Source organism: Rhamphochromis longiceps, linkage group LG3, assembly GCF_057381845.1.
Source record: "Rhamphochromis longiceps isolate RC_006_pf linkage group LG3, R_longiceps_female_GT1.1, whole genome shotgun sequence".
NCBI lineage: Eukaryota > Metazoa > Chordata > Actinopteri > Cichliformes > Cichlidae > Rhamphochromis > Rhamphochromis longiceps.
In genome coordinates, this window is record NC_140559.1 from 15,804,438 (window position 1) to 15,824,624 (window position 20,187).

At 40.9% G+C, this 20,187-nt stretch overlaps 2 protein-coding genes and 1 long non-coding RNA gene across 4 annotated transcripts; all 3 read left to right on the forward strand.

Moving 5' to 3' along the window:
- Positions 1-572: 572 nt before the first annotated feature.
- On the forward strand, positions 573-7,838 carry LOC146673123 (asialoglycoprotein receptor 2-like). The gene is made up of 8 exons (XM_085389920.1): positions 573-691; positions 854-961; positions 2,238-2,327; positions 2,412-2,477; positions 2,576-2,668; positions 3,412-3,566; positions 3,815-3,924; positions 6,726-7,838. The coding sequence occupies exons 1-8, from the start codon at positions 634-636 to the stop codon at positions 6,880-6,882; spliced, it is 837 nt and encodes a 278-aa protein (XP_085246046.1). The 5' UTR covers positions 573-633; the 3' UTR covers positions 6,883-7,838.
- Positions 7,839-8,024: 186 nt separating this feature from the next.
- Positions 8,025-13,726, forward strand: LOC146673124 (C-type lectin domain family 10 member A-like). Its single transcript, XM_085402261.1, has 8 exons — positions 8,025-8,190; positions 8,278-8,385; positions 9,737-9,826; positions 9,912-9,977; positions 10,069-10,161; positions 10,843-10,997; positions 11,211-11,320; positions 13,071-13,726. The coding sequence occupies exons 1-8, from the start codon at positions 8,133-8,135 to the stop codon at positions 13,225-13,227; spliced, it is 837 nt and encodes a 278-aa protein (XP_085258387.1). The 5' UTR covers positions 8,025-8,132; the 3' UTR covers positions 13,228-13,726.
- Positions 13,727-13,888: 162 nt separating this feature from the next.
- Positions 13,889-19,629, forward strand: LOC146673125 (uncharacterized). Of its 2 annotated transcripts, none has more exons than XR_014908566.1 (3): positions 13,889-14,418; positions 18,783-18,877; positions 19,018-19,629. It is a non-coding gene; the product is annotated as an uncharacterized LOC146673125 (long non-coding RNA). The 2 variants fall into 2 exon arrangements; XR_014908567.1 differs by having other exon boundaries at positions 13,889-14,169.
- Positions 19,630-20,187: the final 558 nt, after the last annotated feature.

Here is a 20,187-nt window from a genome sequence, read left to right on the forward strand (position 1 = left end):
GCCTTCCCCCTCCAAGCAATCTCCACCTGCAAGCACGTAAGGCAGCTCAAGGAAATTACTCTTGGATTAACTCGCAACTCTCTTTTGGGTCCCACTGATTGTCCTCTCCTCTGTTTCAGTGCCCTGGCTAGCCATAGTTTCCCCCGACCAGTCTCTGCACCCAGTCGTCACAGTGAATTTGTCTTAATTTAACTACAGTCTTAGTCTCCTCTTCCTCAGACGTATAGTTTATGTTTCTTCTAAATAATAGTCTTCAGTTGCTAACAAGCGTTGTGAATAAAAATTCTTTTGGTGCACCGCACTTCAAGCCTCTGGTTTTGCATCTGCACTTGAGTCCATCCCATTTCCACGGGCCACTGTGCCGTTACAGATGTTCTGGACGGAGGGAAGAGAAGTACCCACGATCTTCTCCACTGCTCTCTCTACCTGCTGCACTGGGTCCTGTATGGCTCCTGCAGGACCCACAAACACACACACACAGGTGGTGTTTTCCAGTGCAAAGTGCAGCTCGTGGCCAATGACCTGAGCCTCTGTGTTTGGACAGTTCGCCTGTTTGTTCATTGGGGACTGGATGAAGACGAAGTCAGACGCACGCCATTTCACACAGAGACAGACCCAGAGACCAGAATCGCCATGACAACTGAATACCATGACAATGTGGACGAAGGAATGAGCAATTTCTGGAACAAAGGTGCCTGTCTGTGTCCACCTGTCTGTGCGTCCACCTGTCTGTGCGTCCACCTGTCTGTGTGTCCACCTGTCTGTGTCCACCTGTCTGTGCGTCCACCTGTCTGTGCGTCCACCTGTCTGTGCGTTCTGTAAAATGAAAAACTCATGTCCTATTTGTCCGCAGAGCCTCGTACTGTCGATTTCTCCAGGTTCTCCAGGTACAGACGATGGCTCTTTCCTGCTCTGACGGCTACACTCCTCCTGATTCTGATCATAGCTCTGGGAGCCAGCAGTGAGTACACTCAGGACACAATAGGGCCTTAAGGTCACTATTTATTAAAATAGACACCTAAAACACAAGTGTGTAGATTTTCCTGTCTGGCCTGCAGTGCTGTTTATCCTTTTGGATTTTTCCAAGTGTGAGCTGCCCACTTTAGGAGAAATTGACTTTAGAGGTGTCTGGCTTCACTTCAGTCACAATATAGTGAAATGATGCTCAGGTTGTTGCTCTGAAGGTGTAAAACATACATTAGTTTGTGGGCAGTGACTGACCCCAAACCAGCATTTTCTTGTTTCTTTCATGAAACTCTTTTCTGTGTATTGTCTACCTTAATCAACCAAAAGACCGGAAACTTTCTCTCTCAGGAACTTTGTTCTCAGCTAGTTGACACTTTCCTCCTGACTGTTGCAGGGATGAGCAGAGATGTTTAAAAGGGCGAATGCTCAAAGTTAAAAAATCAGCATGAATAACAACAACCCACATTCATCAACAAACTAATATTGAATCACATCATACTATGTCACTGTCATCAGGTGGGGACAAGGCGTAGCCTATGTTTACCTGATGGGTACAGTGTTGCTGTTGAGGGTTTGCTGCTGCTCCTGATCTGAGACTGTAGACATTAGAAAGTCCATAGGAGAGATGGTAGCTGATTAAACAAGTGTTATGAGATAATGCAAAGTGCAAAGATTGATGACAGCGCTCAGAACCATAAGGCAACAAAACTGTGAGAAATAAATTAGACTCTGCTTGTGAATCACTCTTTGCCTCTCTTCCTCCTTCATCTCCTCATCTCATCTATCACTGTCCACTTTCTGTCCATCTGAGAACAAGGCACAACCTGCTATTCAGTTAAACTATTTTTTAATTATCAACATTTAAACTCTTGCACCTAATCCATAATAAAGTAATGATATAAAAATGTTATAGAACCAGAACATTGTGTTTATTATTGTTTTTATACTTGAATACCTCTGCAATGCAAAACCTGCAGAGGTATTCAATGCAAAAAAGAGCACAGTTATTGTGACTGTGCTCTTTGTGATCCAGCTGCTGAGGGATCCACTGCCTTTAGTTTCACACAGCTCCTACTGTTTCCTCTCTCTCTCTCTCTCTCATATATATATATATATATATATATATAGAGAGAGAGAGAGAGAGAGAGAGAGATACATATATAAATGCCAGTATCCAGGAGAAAAAATATGAAGTACTTCTTGTTGGTAATGATTTGAGGAAAATAGTCATTTATTTATAAAAAAAAAAATTTATGTCTGTGTGTTTACAGACACATCGACATGGAACCGGTTGTGGTCTGCAGAGAAAAGTGTTTCTAATCTGACTGAATCACTGAGGGACACACAGCAGCTCACCAAAGGTAGCTCAGATGTACTCATACTGCGTTACTCAATTGCTGTCCTTTCTACTTAACACTCTGTAATTTCCTGTTTTTCTGCAATAGATACAGCAAAAGAAGTTTTGTCAATGAAGTTTGCTCTGGAGAACAGCAAGGACCAGCTGGCATCAGGTGGAAACTCTGCAAAGCAACATTTCATATCCATAAACACCAAAAAGTACTTTTATTAACACTGTGCATACCTGTGCTTTGTGTGTGCAATTCCTCAGTATCAGAGGCACTGAGGCAGCTCTCAGCTCTGGACGCTCTCCGCAGGACGGTCGCCGAACTAAAATGTTCCTTAGAACGCTTGGTCAACAACGGTACACAGCTCCTGTCTAATCCTGTTCCCTCTGTGTCATTTAACAAGGTTGTTCTCATAGTTTCAAGCTTGTGCAACACCTTTACTAGAGAAGAAACCTGTGTATGAATGGCAGTGTCATCGGCATAGACGTACATTTTGCTTTCTAGGTTTTGCAAAGTTGTTCCTTCCTTCACAATAGTCCCCCCCATAAGCATCTTATCTCTGAGTCTGAGGCATCTGATGAGCTCAGACTAACTTCAGACACCTGCAGGCATTACTGGAAGGTTTAAACAGGTTCTTGAAGCTAAAAAAGAAAAGAAAAATTCATGTTTCTTTGTATAAACTGTAACAAGCTAAGGCAGAAAGGTTTTGTCTCTCTGGGGGGAGCGAGGTCTTATGAGGAAATTAGTAACTAAATCGTGTTATTTCCTAATTTAAGATTTGTATTAAGCTCTCCAATTGTTCCATTTGTTTATTATATTTATTTGTTATTATTTGTTTGGCCTTATTTTATTTTAGAATTTTCTTAACCATGTGATTGTGTGCTTTCGTCCACTGATCTCTTTTGAAAAGGATGATGTTAATCTCATCATATTTCTTGACTAAAAATATGTTTTTCTAAAACTAGTTCTCACAGCGACTGTCTAACATCTCCTAGGACTGTCCCCTGTTAAAGAAGGTCTCCAATATCTAAAAGTGTATTTTTGAAATGACTCTTATAAAACATGGAAACCAGACACTCTCTGTCTGTCCGTCTGTCAGGCACGACAGCACACGGCTGTTGTCCTCTGAATTGGGATTCTTTCGGCACCAACTGCTACTTATTCAGTACCACGCCATTATCGTGGCACGATGCCAGAGACTGGTGTAATGGACACGAATCTCACTTGGTCATTCTTCTCACTGACGAGGAGTGGGTGAGTTGGCTGGCCCTCTCATCTGTTTGCACTGACGCTCAACTTTGTGATGCATCTTAAACACACTGTCACCTCAACAGGAGCTCTTTTGTGATGAGCTAATCAATAAAAGCCGAACTATAGCTCATGTATGTGACTGAAAAGGGGAGGAGCCTGTATTGATCAAAGGATCAATACAGGCTCCTCCCCTTTCCCCCTTTTTTATTGAAACTGAAAATTTGAGTTTTCTCTCCGTCTGCCTTTACCAGGATTTTGTGACCCAGCGTAGCGCGGGCTCCTTCCACTGGGTGGGTCTGACTGATGAGAGGACTGGGCAGTGGGAGTGGGTCAACCAGACACCCTACATCATGAACCGGAGGTAAGCTGTTACACTTAAAAAAAAAAACCCAAACAAACGCTAATGGTATACATGCGAGAAAATGAGGCGTTGTGTTTTTTGTTCTAAGTTCTAAGAGAACTTTTAGTGCTCCATAAGGCAGTGTTCTCTAACCTTTTGGAGCCATGGCACAGATTTCACATTATAAAACTCACAGCGCACCACCAAACAAATGTCACAAAAAAGATATTGATACATTTTCCTTGAGGACCAAGCATCGCGGAATTGGCTCGGTTTGTCCCCAGTATACCTTTTTTGCTTTCTTCTGATCAGTGCTCATGTTGTTGTTGTTGTTTTGTTTGTTTTTTAAAAATTGGGCATAGTTCTAATAGTTATTCTTGTTCATTTATAAACAGTTTTAGAAATAAAATAAATTTCTAAAAACATGAAATGTCATGAATCAATAATATCAGGACGGCATCAACAACATTTTCTATTTACATTAACGGCTTTCCCTGTGTCAAAAAGTCATCACTCTCAGATATAGAGGTCACAGGTACTTGGTGGACCACGGGGGAAACAATAGAGTTTATGGAGTCAAACAGTATTTGGAATTTCTCTTGCTTGATTAGATGAGAAAATTTTCCTGATCTGGCTGTTTTTATGGTTTCATATATGGAAACCCAAAGTTCCCTAAGGTGGAGCCTGTGAACTTCGAGTTTAGTTGATTTCCAAAGGCGTTCTACTTTCCTACAGATTCTTTCAACCTTCATTACATCATCATTTATCCATGGATGAGCTCTTTTTGAGGCAGCAAAGACAGATTTCATAGGTGCCATCGAATTTAAACTCTCCAAGCAGTGATTCTTAAAACACTGTGTAGCAACATCAGCATCAGTGCAGCCACTGATCACATGAGGATCCAACAATTTAGAAAACTCCAAAGCAACATCCTGATTTATGGAACATGAAATTAGAAGGTGGTGTGTACAGAGGGAAGCTAAGACTAAAAGTAACACAGGAATGGTCACTCACTTGTACGTCCTTAACACAGTTGTGTCTAAGCCAAGAGAAAACACAAGGTCCAAGGTGTGGCCTTTAACATGGGTGGGTCCAGAGACATGCTGAATAAAATTAAAAGAGTCTGTAATGGATAGAAAGTGAGAGGCCATGCTACAGCTAAGATCATCCACGTGGAGGTTTAATCCCCAAACATTAAGACCATCTCCAGTTTAATAATGGAAGATAAAAAGTCGGTAAAATCTTGAATAAAAACACCAGCGGGGCCGGGAGGGCGGTAAATTAAAACACAATTAAATATATCTGTTGTACCAACCTTAGGAGTTGTGACTCAAAGGAAGGGAAAAACTCAGAGTCCATAGCCCTGCAAGTGAAATTGTCTCGGTGAACAGTGACCAGACCACCACCACGTCCAAACGCGGAGTCCAAATGAAGCGACAGCCGACCAGACAGAGCTCATTCAGGTGGATACATTCATTCTCCTGCTGCCAAGATTCTGTGAGAAACAGGAAGTCCATACTAATACTGCTAAAAAAGTCATTCAGTGCAAATGATTTGTTGGCTATGGAGCGAGCATTTAGGAGAGCGATCTGAAGCAGAGGTTACAGGCTGACATCATCAACAGCTGATTGACAGCAGTCACCTGGAATGAGGACGTAGTCTCCCGGTACCCCTGATTGTGACAATATTCATTGCGGGACAATGATTTTTAAAGAATACTAATTGTAGTATGAATAGATTTAATAGACATTTTACGTAGACTCACCACTGCCTAAATAGAACAGACTGGCAGTATTCATTCCCATCATCACCAAGTGTTTGCAGAGGCTGCTCAAAAAATCAATATGAGCTTAAGGAAACAAAGACGTGCTTTTTTCCACTAACTATCAAAGAGTATGAAGTGGAGAGGATGTCCTGATTTATGTTTATGAGGACCTCACATGGTCTTTTTAAAGGCACCTACAAAGAGTATGTCACAAATAGTACGCAAAGGACAAAAGGAAAAGTGTCCAGAGAGCCATAATCATGGAAAATCATCAGACATCAGCATTAAGCGGCATCTTCAGGACTAACCCTTCCTCGTCAGCTGTTCTCGCTGCGGACATCTGAAAGTCTTTCTGCAGGACTGACTGCAACTCCTCAAATGAGCAGATGATCTGTTAGCTGTTTGACAACTACTCTTTCAAGGAAGAGTAGAGGAAGGTTGGAGATTGGCCTATAATTAGCTAAGACAGCTGGGTCTAGGGATGGCTTTTTAAGTAAAGGTTTAACTACAGCCAGCCTGTGGTACATAGCGATTATTATTAGGACCTTCATAGTCCAGACCTCCAGGCAGGAAAAAACATCCTCTTCATTTTGTTACTGAACTGAAGTCCCAGAAAACCTCAGGCGCTTCATGTCACATCTACATTATTATAATCTCAGGGGTACACCACTAACGATTATATTTACATTATACTGGTCATACTTTTATGTGTGTTTGGGGATAACTGTACCTAACTGCACGATTGCACAAGTGTTTGAGGATTGGGAGCGGGTGGATGAGCGGAGCCCAGGTTTGTTTCAGTATGCTCTTGTCCCAAAGCAAACGTGCACTAGTTACAAAATGACTTTGGTTTTTTCAAAATTTGTTTTTATTGCCTAAACCTAATATAAAGTTTTAAATGCCTACATATAACCAAGAGGTTTCATATCCTAAATCAAAGTCTAAAACGTTTGTCCAGAAACGGTAACCAGTAGACCAGTAGAGCATAAAGAGGAATTATTATCAGTCAGTGCTCCACAGGAATTACACATAAACATCTTTGTGCATGTTTTTAAAGGCGGTGGAAACCTGGGCAGCCCGACAACTGGGCCCATCATGGTCTAGGACCTGGGAATGAAGACTGTGCTCACCTTCACAATGATGGACGCCTGAACGACCGGCACTGCTCCATCAAAGAACGCTTCATCTGTCAGAAAGACAACCTGAGAGTCTGAACACACCTGCAGGCCTGACTCCGCCCACTGCAGAATAAAAGGAACCTCTCCAATTAAAGCACTGGGTAGAAAAACAATGAGAACTTCTAATACAATCAGGAAATTCCACTCTGTGGACTTCCTCTTTCATGTAGAGTTCTTTCAAAATATTCCAGAATTAATAAATGCAACATAGCATATTTAGAAACAGTCCACGTATCCTATACAAACACACTTCAGACCATCTCTACATCTCTCATTGTAAAGCCTATTCTTTTTTTTTTTTTTAAATCAATTTTAAAATTTAAGAGGTCCAGTCTTAGAACATTTCCTCAAATTTCCAGACTATGATAAAGTTCTACATTATTGTCAGAGGGGAAACATTGGAGTTGTAGCCAGAATTCAGTTTATTTGCTTTAAGCTTCAAAATAATCCTAATACATTGAAAACCCAAATAAATGAAGATCAGACTCTGGCTCATGTTGACAAAAGCCACATAATGTACATAATGAAACATCCCAAATGTTCTTTAGTAGACATGTAGCTGTGCATTCACTTTCACTGTGAACATGAAGAGATGTCAGATGTACTTTGTTCCATGTAGGCATCCAATGAATCCTCCTATTGATCTTTTATATTGTTTCTCTAAAACACAAATCACATCCATTGAACCTTGCGATCATGTTATTTTGTAAATCACACCTCATTTGTTTATATTTTTCCAGTATGGTGGATAAGAGATGCAGCAGTTGATTGAACAGTGTCAGGGAGGAAAGTGTAAGATCTCTAACCGCTGACTGACATGTTGAAGTCAGACATTATGACACACATTAAAATAATTGAAAACAAATCTGTGTCTGTCACTGCTGCTTCTTTACCTTTATTGCCACTGCAACTCAAAAACATTTTAATGATTATCTGTTCATCCGTCACTTTTCCTATTAGTCTGTTTGCAGCTCCAGACTCAGGTATTTTCAGATGTTTGTCCTTTTTTCCATGAAAGTTTAGTTCTTTGTAGTTGTTGATGTAGGTCATCTCAGTGTAGTAATCAGCTAACACACACACACACACACACACACACACACACACACACACACACACACACACACACACACACAGGTGGTGTTTTCCAGTGCAAAGTGCAGCTCGTGGCCAATGACCTGAGGCTCTGTGTTTGGACAGTTCGCCTGTTTGTTCATTGGGGACTGGATGAAGACGAAGTCAGACGCACGCCATTTCACACAGAGACAGACCCAGAGACCAGAATCGCCATGACGACTGAATACCATGACAATGTGGACGAAGAAATGAGAAATTTCTGGAACAAAGGTGCCTGTCTGTGTCCACCTGTCTGTGTGTCCACTTGTCTGTGCGTCTATAAAATGAAAAACTCATGTCCTATTTGTGTGTCCGCAGAGCCTCGTACTGTCGATTTCTCCAGGTTCTCCAGGTACAGACGATGGCTCTTTCCTGCTCTGACGGCTACTCTCCTCGTCATTCTGATCATAGCTCTGGGAGCCAGCAGTGAGTACACTCAGGACACAATAGGGTCACTATTCATTAAAATAGACACCTAAAACACAAGTGTGTAGATTTTCCTGTCTGGCCTGCAGTGCTGTTTATCCTTTTGGATTTTTCCAAGTGTGAGCTGCCCACTTTAGGAGAAATTGACTTTAGAGGTGTCTGGCTTCACTTCAGCCACAATATAGTGAAATGATGCTCAGGTTGTTGCTCTGAAGGTGTAAAACATACATTAGTTTGTGGGCAGTGACTGACCCAGCATGTTCTTGTTTCTTTCTTGAAACTCTTTTCTGTCTACTGTCTTCCTCTATCAACCAAAAGAGGTGTGTTTTTATCTACACAGTCGTCATTTTCCATCCTAATGACCGGAAACTTTCTCTCAGGAACTTTGTTCTCAGATACTTGACAGTTGTCGCCTCTGCTGTTTAAATCCATACAAAATTAGGAGTCTGTTAGGCTAAGATGCTATGCTAATCCAGAAGACAGATAGCAATCTAATGTTTCACTCACATTTCCTTGATTTATTCTTTATTGATAATGATTTATATAAGGTCATGCATACTTCAGTTGTTCATCTTGATTGTAAAGTGCTTTATGACTCAGCTGGAGGTCCAGTTGATCAGAACACCACTGCACAGATTTTAACTGGCACCAACAAATATAAAAACATTTTTCTCGTACTGCCAAATTCTGAAGTTGAAATATTGCTAACTGATTTTAAAGCATTCAATGACCTTGCTCAAGGGAGACTCATATTAATGCATGTGCCTATGTGTTTACTTAGAACAGTGAATGGAGCACTGCTGGTTATCCCAAGGTCTCAGCTAAGTTACTGGGCCTTTTGCTGAGAGAGCTCCCAAACTGGGTTACAGTCAGCCCATTGAGGTCAGAATAGAGATCCAGCTGTGTAATTATAAACTACTGCATTATATAAACATGAAATCTGTGTGAAACAGCTGACCCGTATGATGTGTAGAAGACCACAAAACATTTGTTATTGAAGATACAGTTACCGTGCCATATCAACAAAACAATGACCTTTAAAAAAAACTTCAGAAAGCCTGGAGAACAATAGTTCAAGCTTTTTAAAAGATTACAAAAAGGCTGGCTCCGTGGAGGCAAAAGATAAAGAAAGCAATGGTGCATAATGTGTGCTGCGCCATAAACAGTTAAGCAGATGTAAATAATGAGATCACAAAATAAGGTGAACAACAACAGTAAGTACTTTTATGTAATGGTGAGAATATAGACAAAGATCCTATGAAAAAATGATTAAGTATTTCTTTTCGGTAATGATTTGAAGAAAATAATTATTATTTTATAATTATTTTTTTTTATGTCTGTGTGTTTGCAGACACGTCGACATGGAACCGGTTGTGGTCCTCGGAGAAAAGTGTTTCTAATCTGACTGAATCACTGAGGGACACACAGCAGCTCACCAAAGGTAGCTCAGATGTACTCATACTGTGATACCAACTGCTGGCTTTTTCGTCTTTTTCACACTTTAGTTTCCCGTCCTTCTACCACAGATACAGCAAAAGAAGTTTTGTCAATGAAGTTTGCAGTGGAGAACAACAAGGACCAGCTGGCATCAGGTGGAAACTCTGCAGAGCAACACTTTATCCACATTGACACTAACAAGTAGTTTTATTAACATACCTGTGCTTTGTGTGTGCAATTCCTCAGTATCAGAGGCACTGAGGCAGCTCTCAGTCCTGGACGCTCTCCGCAGGACGGTCGCCGAACTCAAATGTTCTTTAGAACGCTTGGTCAACAACGGTACACAGCTCCTGTCTAATCCTGTTCCCTCTACTTCATTTACTAAAGATGCCCTCACAGTTTTAAGCTTATAGAACAGCTTTACCGTTACTAAAGAAGAAGCCTGTGTATAAATGTGCCTTGGTTCATTGGCCCCCAAGTCATTTATCTCTGAGTCTGAGGCATCTGATGAGCTCAGACTAACTTCAGACACCTGCAGGCATTACTGGAAGGTTTAAACAGGTTCTTGAAGCTAAAAACCAAAATTCATGTTTCTTTGTATAAACTGTAACAAGCTAAGGCAGAAAGGTTTTGTCTCTCTGGGGGGAGCGAGGTCTTATGAGGAAATTACTAACTAAATCGTGTTATTTCCTAATTTAAGATTTGTATTAAGCTCTCCAATTGTTCCATTTGTTTATTATATTTATTTGTTATTATTTGTTTGGCCGTTTTTTATTTTAGAATTTTCTTAACCATGTGATTGTGTGCTTTCATCCACTGATCTCTTTTGAAAAGGATGATGTTAATCTCATCATATTTCTTCACCAAAAATATGTTTTTCTAAAACTAGTTCTCACAGCGACTGTCTAACATCTCCTAGGACTGTCCCCTGTTAAAGGTCTCCAATATCTAAAAGTGTATTTTTGAAATGACTCTTATAAAACATGGAAACCAGACACTCTCTGTCTGTCCGTCTGTCAGGCACGACAGCACACGGCTGTTGTCCTCTGAATTGGGATTCTTTCGGCACCAACTGCTACTTATTCAGTACCACGCCATTATCGTGGCACGATGCCAGAGACTGGTGTAATGGACACGAATCTCACTTGGTCATTCTTCTCACTGACGAGGAGTGGGTGAGTTGGCTGGCCCTCTCATCTGTTTGCACTGACGCTCAACTTTGTGATGCATCTTAAACACACTGTCACCTCAACAGGAGCTCTTTTGTGATGAGCTAATCAATAAAAGCCGAACTATAGCTCATGTATGTGACTGAAAAGGGGAGGAGCCTGTATTGATCCTTGATTGAAACTGAAAATTTGAGTTTTCTCTCCGTCTGCCTTTACCAGGATTTTGTGACCCAGCGTAGCGCGGGCTCCTTCCACTGGGTGGGTCTGACTGATGAGAGGACTGGGCAGTGGGAGTGGGTCAACCAGACACCCTACATCATGAACCGGAGGTAAGCTGTTACACTTAAAAAAAAAAAACAACTGATGGTATACATGCGAGAAAATGAGGGGTTGTGTTTTTTGTAGTGCTAATTAGGAAGAGAATGTAATTGTTCTGCCCATTACTCATGCCGGTCTCTTAGACTACCAATCAGGTGGAGTCTCTGATCGATCGTTGCCACTTTACTTCCTGAATGGAAACAACGGTGTTGTATCAGTGCAAAGGCTCGCCACACACCACTCCGCACAGCACACTACGGCAGAACATCCCATTAGCATTCCGCTTTAGCATACAGTTTTACACAATAATAAACAAATGAAGAGTACATAAAACTGATGTTAGACATGTGTCCACCAAGCACTTATTACACTCGGTGCCCATCAGCTAATCAAACATGTTTTATGTGCCTGTACTACTTAGCTATATCGTGTGCGGAACAATACAACTCACCTCTCGTATGGCTACGGCAGACTGGCAGCGATTACTGCAGCCAGCCACGCCGAGAGGGGGGGCGCTGTTTCCCCATTACACTGACATTTGTGGCAAGTGGAATAATACCACATAAACACTGTTACATTTGTTTGGGGTTTTTTTTTTTTTTGCTAAAGGCACCACAGTCCAAGTATGATGAACCTTTTGTTAAAAAAGATGTTTCTTTTGTTTTTTTTTCTAATTGGGCATATTTATAATCTTTATTCTTGTTCATTTTTAAACACTATTAGGTAATTAATCATGAGTAAAATATCATGAGTCAATATTATCAGGAAACCATCTGCAACATTTTCTATTTACAGTTAACCCAGAGTCATTGTGGGACAATGATTTTTAAAGAATACTAATTGTAGAATGAATAGATTTAATAGACGTTATACTCAGTCCCATCATCACTATCATTATGAGCTTCAGGAAAAACAAAGACATCCTTTTTTCCAATATCAAAAGTTATGAAGTGGCGAGGGTGTCCTGCTTTATGTTTATGAGGAGTTCACATGACCTCACATGTTCTTTTTAAAGAAACGTACAAAGAGTATGTCACACATAGTACGCAAAGGACAAAAGGAAAAGTGTCCAGAGAGCCATAATCATGGAAAATCATCAGACATCAACGTTAAGCGGCATCTTCGGGACTACCACTTCCTCCTCAGCTGTACTCGCTGCTGACATCTGAAAGTCTTTTTGCAGGACCTTCATAGTCCAGACCTCCAGGCAGGAAAAAACAGCCTCTTCATTTTGTTGCTGAACTGAAGTCTCAGTCCTCAAGCACTTCATGTCACATCTACATTATTATAATCTCAGGGGTACACCACTATTATATTTATATTATACTGGTCGTGCTTATGTGTGTTTGGGGATAACTGTAACTACAAATATCCAAAACTTGATTCTGTTCATCTGGACGTAGCGTTTTCAGTGGGAGAAACGTTGAACAGAATCAAGTTTTGGAGATTTCCTTACCTGGATGATTGAGCATGCATCAAGACATAACTATAAATAGTTATTTGGCATTATTGCGTTTGTGTTTGAGAAATTCTGTGCGCATTTTCCCATATAGTTCATTGTATGAGCTGCAAAAATGTTTATAGCGGCTGTGAAGTTGGACTTTTTACCTTGAAAATTTGTGGGAACTGAGTGACTGCTGGAACGAGCCTCAATTGGACATTAGAGGAACTGCAACTTCACGTGCTTTGACGCTGGCTTCTCTTGTCTGTCATGGTGGTTGCAGCTCACCTTAAGACTCACTTTGTATCATTCTTTTGTAGGAGGTGGAAACCTGGGCAGCCTGACGCCTGGACCCATCATGGTCTTGGTCCCGGGGATGAAGACTGCGCTCATCTTCATTCTGATGGACGTCTTAACGATCTGCACTGCTCCAGCAAAATGCGCTTCATCTGTCAGAGGCACACCATGAAGAACTAAACTCAGATGTGAGCTGTGAGCTGACACCATTGAATAGTGTGATTACAAGCTACCAGAATGATCTCTTTCTGCTGTGCTGAGGGAAAGGTCATTAGTGCTTTGCAGTTTGTATGTTGTATCAAAATCTTGATGTATCTAATTTTCCAGAACTCCACTGGTGTCCAAAAATCTAATAAAACACATCATCAATTTCCCTGAAACCTTCCTTCATTATCCCGAACAAACCAAGAGATTAAAAGTTCTTTAAATAGTTCTTTGAATTCCTGAAAGAGTAGCCCAAAGGAAAACTCTCCATGATCCAGATCAAGTGTTGCTTAAGCCAAGTCACTTTTGAGAATTCCTTAATTAAATGATCAGGTTCCTTAAAAAAGTTTTGAACTTGAAGTGCATTAAAAAAGCTCCCAGGATTCTGTGGAATCAGAACGATGCCACCTTGAAACGAAACCGAAAAAAATATTGAAACCGAAAAAAATATTGTAACTGAAATAAATGTACTGAAAAATCTTGTATTGAAACCGAAAAAAAAATTGATAGTGAAAAAAAAAAATTAAAACTGTAATTTTTTTGTTTTCGCTTACAATTCTTTCTTTTTTTTCGGTTTCAATCCATTTTTCGGTTTCAATCCATTTTTTTCGGTTTCAAACCATTTTTTCGGTTTCAAACCATTTTTCAGTTTCAATCCATTTTTTTCGGTTTCAATCCATTTTTTTCGGTTTCAAACCATTTTTCGGTTTCAATCCATTTTTCGGTTTCAAACCATTTTTCAGTTTCAATCTGCTGGCACTGTTTTGGCGTCCGGGGGCGCGCTGGGGGGGCGGGGTTTCCGGCCCGCATGTATTTGCATACATTATAGAGGCCACTAGTGCTGACCAAGCTGCCATCTTTCTCTCTTCCCGTCTTTCAATGGCTGCTTCAATTTCAGCTTGAACCTCCAAACCGCAAGTAAGTAATCATTTTTTGTCATCTTTCCTTGCTGTCCCACTGGACTGGACATTAGTTTAGTTTTTTTAGCTACATCTGGTGAAGTTGTGGTAAAATGCTAGCATTAGCCTATTCGTCATAGCAAGCTAGCCTGAAGCTAATATTTGCTAAATTTAGGGACACCCGTGTCTCTTCAGGAGTTGGAGGCCGGTGTTCTAGGAGCGGATCTCAGGATCTCAACAGGCAGTGTTGGGCAGTAACCAGTGTTGGGTAAGTTACTTTAAAATAGTAACTTAGTTACATTACTAGTTACTTCTCTCAAAAGTAACTCAGTTACTTCAAGTTACTCGTTACTTTCAAAGTAACTAGTTACTAGGGAAAGTAACTTTGGTTTTACTCAGAATTTTCTTGTTAATGTGTTGCTTCCATAACTTTGCCAGTCTTCTAGCTTGCTTACTTGCCACAAGTGCACTGTGCCACCTGCCAATAGAAAGGAAAAGATAATGTGCATATTTCCACAAGAGAAATCCCACGCCTGGACCGTCGTTGACCACCGCCACGATTCTAGCCTACGTCACAGTGTCATGTGCGCCTTTTACATCCAACACAAAAACTGCAGTCGTGGTGCTTTCGATTGTACTCAGAACTCGGAAATTCTGCCTTCTGAATAGGAAGATGTAGGCAACACCAGACTGCAGATGAGCTGCATACATGGCTGGACTGGGACAGAAAATTGGCCCGGGCATTTTGACTAGAGACCGGCCCACCATTATAGGAAAAATCATAAAGCCTTTGAATGAAAATAAACGCTGTTGTGACAGTGATGTACACTGTTCTGATGGTATATGTGCATCAATCTATCAATCGTTTGTTGTAAGATTCAGATAATTATTTTTTACAAGCGAGACATTTTAAATGAGAATAAGAAAGAAAAGTATTTCCTTGTGCCCCCCTTTCCCTGTTAATGCCCTACCTGGCCCCCTGGCAAAACTTTGCTAGACCCGCCCCTGCACAGTTACCAGCTGTCAGCTACTTAGAAAAGGATCCTGGTGTTATTTGTCTCTCAGAAACAGTTCATAACTTCCCTTCAACTCATTCATGTCACCTAAAAGGTAAACCTGTTTCTCCATCACCTGTTCAGCTCTGATGATTCAGTAAGGACATCTCCTGGTTTCATCTTCATGTTTCCCTCTCATCACATAACCAAACCATATCATGACCAGCAGGTTTACAGCTGTGGCTCCAGCAAACATCAGCTGATACTAGAAATTAATATTAAATTCTAACAACAGCTGATCAAGCTTAAAAGTGCTGCTGTTGTTTAGCGCGACATCCGCTGGTTTCCTCTTTCTGGCGCAAAGTGGGCGATAAACAAACAAGAGAGAAAAGCCGATCAGCTGATCACTGATCAGTTTTCATGATTGAAGTAGAAACAGGAGAGGGAGGGGGGAGAATGAAAGAAGAAGAGACAGCTGTGCAGCGTAAAGACACAGAATAACTCCAGCTTTGTGTCTTTTTCATTGTAGCTGAATTACGGGACAAACTGTTCCTTTTCACCTCAATAAGAAACGCGTAATATTTTCTCTGAATACCAGACGGGACGGTTGGCAACTCTAATAACTTATGAACAAAATAAAGTTCAACATCAGTAACATAGCACCACCCAGCTGTATAGAAACTCCGTCATGCTAGCTAGCACGCAGTACGAAAAAGTCAGCATAACGAAAATAAACTCCAACTAAACTTGGTTCATATCTGACCCAGATGGACTGCAGGTCATAACTTCTTACCTGAAGTTCAGTTCACACTTGGACCGGCGGCCGCCTCGGGTCTCTTTTCCTCTTGCCTCCCTTTTCCTTCATCCACCTGCTGGCTTCCACCACTTGCTAATGTTACTGAATCTGTGGAAGCTCCGCGACAGCCACCACACGAAGTAACGAGTAACGACCCTATCTAAATCCCAGTAACGAGTAACGCGTTCCTGATTTTGGCATAATAACTAGTTACCGTGCTCGTTACCACAATAATAACGTAGTTACTGTAACGCGTTACTTAATAACGCGTTAGTCCCAACACTGGCAGTAACATAATACATGCACCGGCGTTACGTATTTAAAATACAAAATATGAGTAAATGTATCCGTTAGAGTTACTGTTCAATAGGTGATATTGAGAATACAGTTAGTTTGTTGAAATAAATGGATTACATGGCGGTGTTTTCCTGTTTCATACAGTGGGGCAAAAAAGTATTTAGTCAGCCACCAATTGTGCAAGTTCCCCCACCTAAAATGATGACAGAGGTCAGTAATTTGCACCAGAGGTACACTTCAACTGTGAGAGACAGAATGTGAAAAAAAAATCCATGAATTCACATGGTAGGATTTGTAAAGAATTTATTCGTAAATCAGGGTGGAAAATAAGTATTTGGTCAATAACAAAAATACAACTCAATACTTTGTAACATAACCTTTGTTGGCAATAACAGAGGTCAAACGTTTACTATAGGTCTTTACCAGGTTTGCACACACAGTAGCTGGTATTTTGGCCCATTCCTCCATGCAGATCTTCTCGAGAGCAGTGATGTTTTGGGGCTGTCGCCGAGCAACACGGACTTTCAACTCCCGCCACAGATTTTCTATGGGGTTGAGGTCTGGAGACTGGCTAGGCCACTCCAGGACTTTCAAATGCTTCTTACGGAGCCACTCCTTTGTTGCCCGGGCGGTGTGTTTTGGATCATTGTCATGTTGGAAGACCCAGCCTCGTTTCATCTTCAAAGTTCTCACTGATGGAAGGAGGTTTTGGCTCAAAATCTCACGATACATGGCCCCATTCATTCTGTCCTTAACACGGATCAGTCGTCCTGTCCCCTTGGCAGAAAAACAGCCCCATAGCATGATGTTTCCACCCCCATGCTTCACAGTAGGTATGGTGTTCTTGGGATGCAACTCAGTATTCTTCTTCCTCCAAACACGACGAGTTGAGTTTATACCAAAAAGTTCTACTTTGGTTTCATCTGACCACATGACATTCTCCCAATCCTCTGCTGTATCATCCATGTGCTCTCTGGCAAACTTCAGACGGGCCTGGACATGCACTGGCTTCAGCAGCGGAACACGTCTGGCACTGCGGGATTTGATTCCCTGCCGTTGTAGTGTGTTACTGATGGTGACCTTTGTTACTTTGGTCCCAGCTCTCTGCAGGTCATTCACCAGGTCCCCCCGTGTGGTTCTGGGATCTTTGCTCACCGTTCTCATCATCATTTTGACCCCACGGGATGAGATCTTGCGTGGAGCCCCAGATCGAGGGAGATTATCAGTGGTCTTGTATGTCTTCCATTTTCTGATGATTGCTCCCACAGTTGATTTTTTCACACCAAGCTGCTTGCCTATTGTAGATTCACTCTTCCCAGTCTGGTGCAGGTCTACAATACTTTTCCTGGTGTCCTTCGAAAGCTCTTTGGTCTTGGCCATGGCGGAGTTTGGAGTCTGACTGTTTGAGGCTGTGGACAGGTGTCTTTTATACAGATGATGAGTTCAAACAGGTGCCATTCATACAGGTAACGAGTGGGGGACAGAAAAGCGTCTTACAGAAGACGTTACAGGTCTGTGAGAGCCAGAGATTTTCCTTGTTTGAGGTGACCAAATACTTATTTTCCACCCTAATTTACGAATAAATTCTTTACAAATCCTACCATGTGAATTCATGGATTTTTCTTTCACATTCTGTCTCTCACAGTTGAAGTGTACCTCTGGTGCAAATTACTGACCTCTGTCATCATTTTAAGTGGGGGAACTTGCACAATCGGTGGCTGACTAAATACTTTTTTGCCCCACTGTATGTTAGGCTATGGTCTCTCTATTTTTGGTAATTCCACGCCGGTGGAAACCCAAACAAAACACGCAATAAGAGCCTCTAAAAATTATTATACAAAAATTATTTAATATGAAGGCAATAGCAGAGTGTTACAGGCATCGCCCTAAACAATGTAGCCTCATGGGCAGTGTAGTACGTGCTGCAGGGAGAATGGACTGCCATACCCGTTATGTGTCTGTGAGCGAGGGAGGGAGAAAAAGGAAAAGAACGAGCTGTCACGGAGTAGAAACGGGAGCTGGAAGCATGTAAATATAATAATAACCACTAAAGCCAAAAAGAGTGCCTGACGAGCCCAGCTGTAAGTAAGCTGTTAAGACTCGACTGTACACCGTGTTCGTGTTTTCCTCCGAAACAATAAGCAGCCTTTCAACGGCTCTCTCTGTCTCTCGCTAGCAAACTTGACCCAGACAACAAAGTAAAGCTAGTTTTCAGCTACGAGCCCAACACGAACCGGACGTATTAGCCAGAGGTCCCTTTACTACGGTTCGGAGCCGCTGACCTGTTTTATATACGCGCTGAATAGTTTTCTACACGAGATCGCTGCAAAAAGTGCAGCCTTACCTAATGTCCACCTACTGTTACTCATTTATATTAAGATTTTAACATCTAGTTGGTATTGGTATGGCGAGTAGCCTTCAGTAATAGTAATAAATCACACAGCAATAGTGCATTCATGTAGTTGTAAAGTATTCAGAATACATTACTTCTATAATCTTTGGTGGAATACATTTTAAAATTAACCTTCCCAACACTGTCAACAGGTTAGCACCTCATACCACAGTGCATCAAAGCAGTCTCATGAGCGCTGGAAAGGACGAGCCCAGAGCCCAAAACAGACAGTGCAGGAGATGACAAGGTTAGTAATTGTATGGTGAAAATTATACTTTGTTATCTTGATTGGCAAAAGAAAAGTAAATACAAAATCTGCTTCTCACATTTAGGGCATTTCCAAGATTTTTTTTTTTTTCAAAACTTCTTCAATTTCTTTCATTACAGCTGTCCTGTGCCAGAAGTTCTGTTGACCCACAGTGAGAGGCATCATTTCAGAAACACCAGGAAGACTGAAACTCGTCGCCAGGATCAAGCAGGGCTCGTGATCTTCACCAGCAGCTCCCTCACAAGAAGGATAAACCCAGCATTTCATGAACACTGATGGAGACCTTTGCTTTGTGTAATGTTAGAAGTACTCAGATAATCCTCAGAGGGTCTGGACTTTTACATAATATAATAGAATAGAATTCAACTTTGTTGTCATTGCACATGCACAGGTACAGGGCAATGAAATGCAGTTTGCATCCATCCAGAAGTGCTTTAGCCATGATATAGATATATTACAATATATATTAGCAATAATATAGATATGTAAGTATATTACAGAAATGGGTCTATTATGGTATGTTACAATGTACACAGTATGAAGTATGTTAAGAATATTCTATAACTATAAGTATGTACAGGCTGTAGTGAGTACAAACTATGTACAGGCTATGAACAGGATATAAATATGAAAAACTACAGAAATCTGAGATATACAGTTATACAGAAATGTGAACAATGCAAGTTATAAACAGTTGTAGGATTGAAAATTATCATATGTACAGAATGATTATTTACACAGAACTATACAGTAGTGCAGGTAAGTAATAGCTATAAGCTATAGTAATAGCTTTAAGTCCTGTTGAAAGTTAAATATATGTTGTGCTCTCTGGTTACTCTGGTATGAATGACTCTGAATTACTTTATGATAAATAACACTATTGTCAAAAAACAGTGAAAGAATTCCAGATCACAAGTTTTTAGTTCAAATACAAGTAACAACCTTTGACTTTAATCAGGTTTTATTTAATTGTGTCAGAGAAAACATCACGTGCTTTTCATGTAGCTGAGTACATTCAGTGTTTAAAACAGAAGTTGTGCAGGTCTGAGATCAGCAGTTTTCTGAAACACCAAACTGAGGTACTGTTAATGCTGATGTATTGTGACACAGTTACAGGGGTGATTAATCCTTTTGACTTTTTGTCTTTAAATTTATCAATAAAACAGCTGCAGCTTTCACTGACAGCACATGTGGTACTTTAACCTTTGTACTGTTTTCTTCAGTTAATTTTGGAGTTACTACAAAGATTGAAGATATAGGATGATCTGTCTGCTGTCACTGGGTGGTGC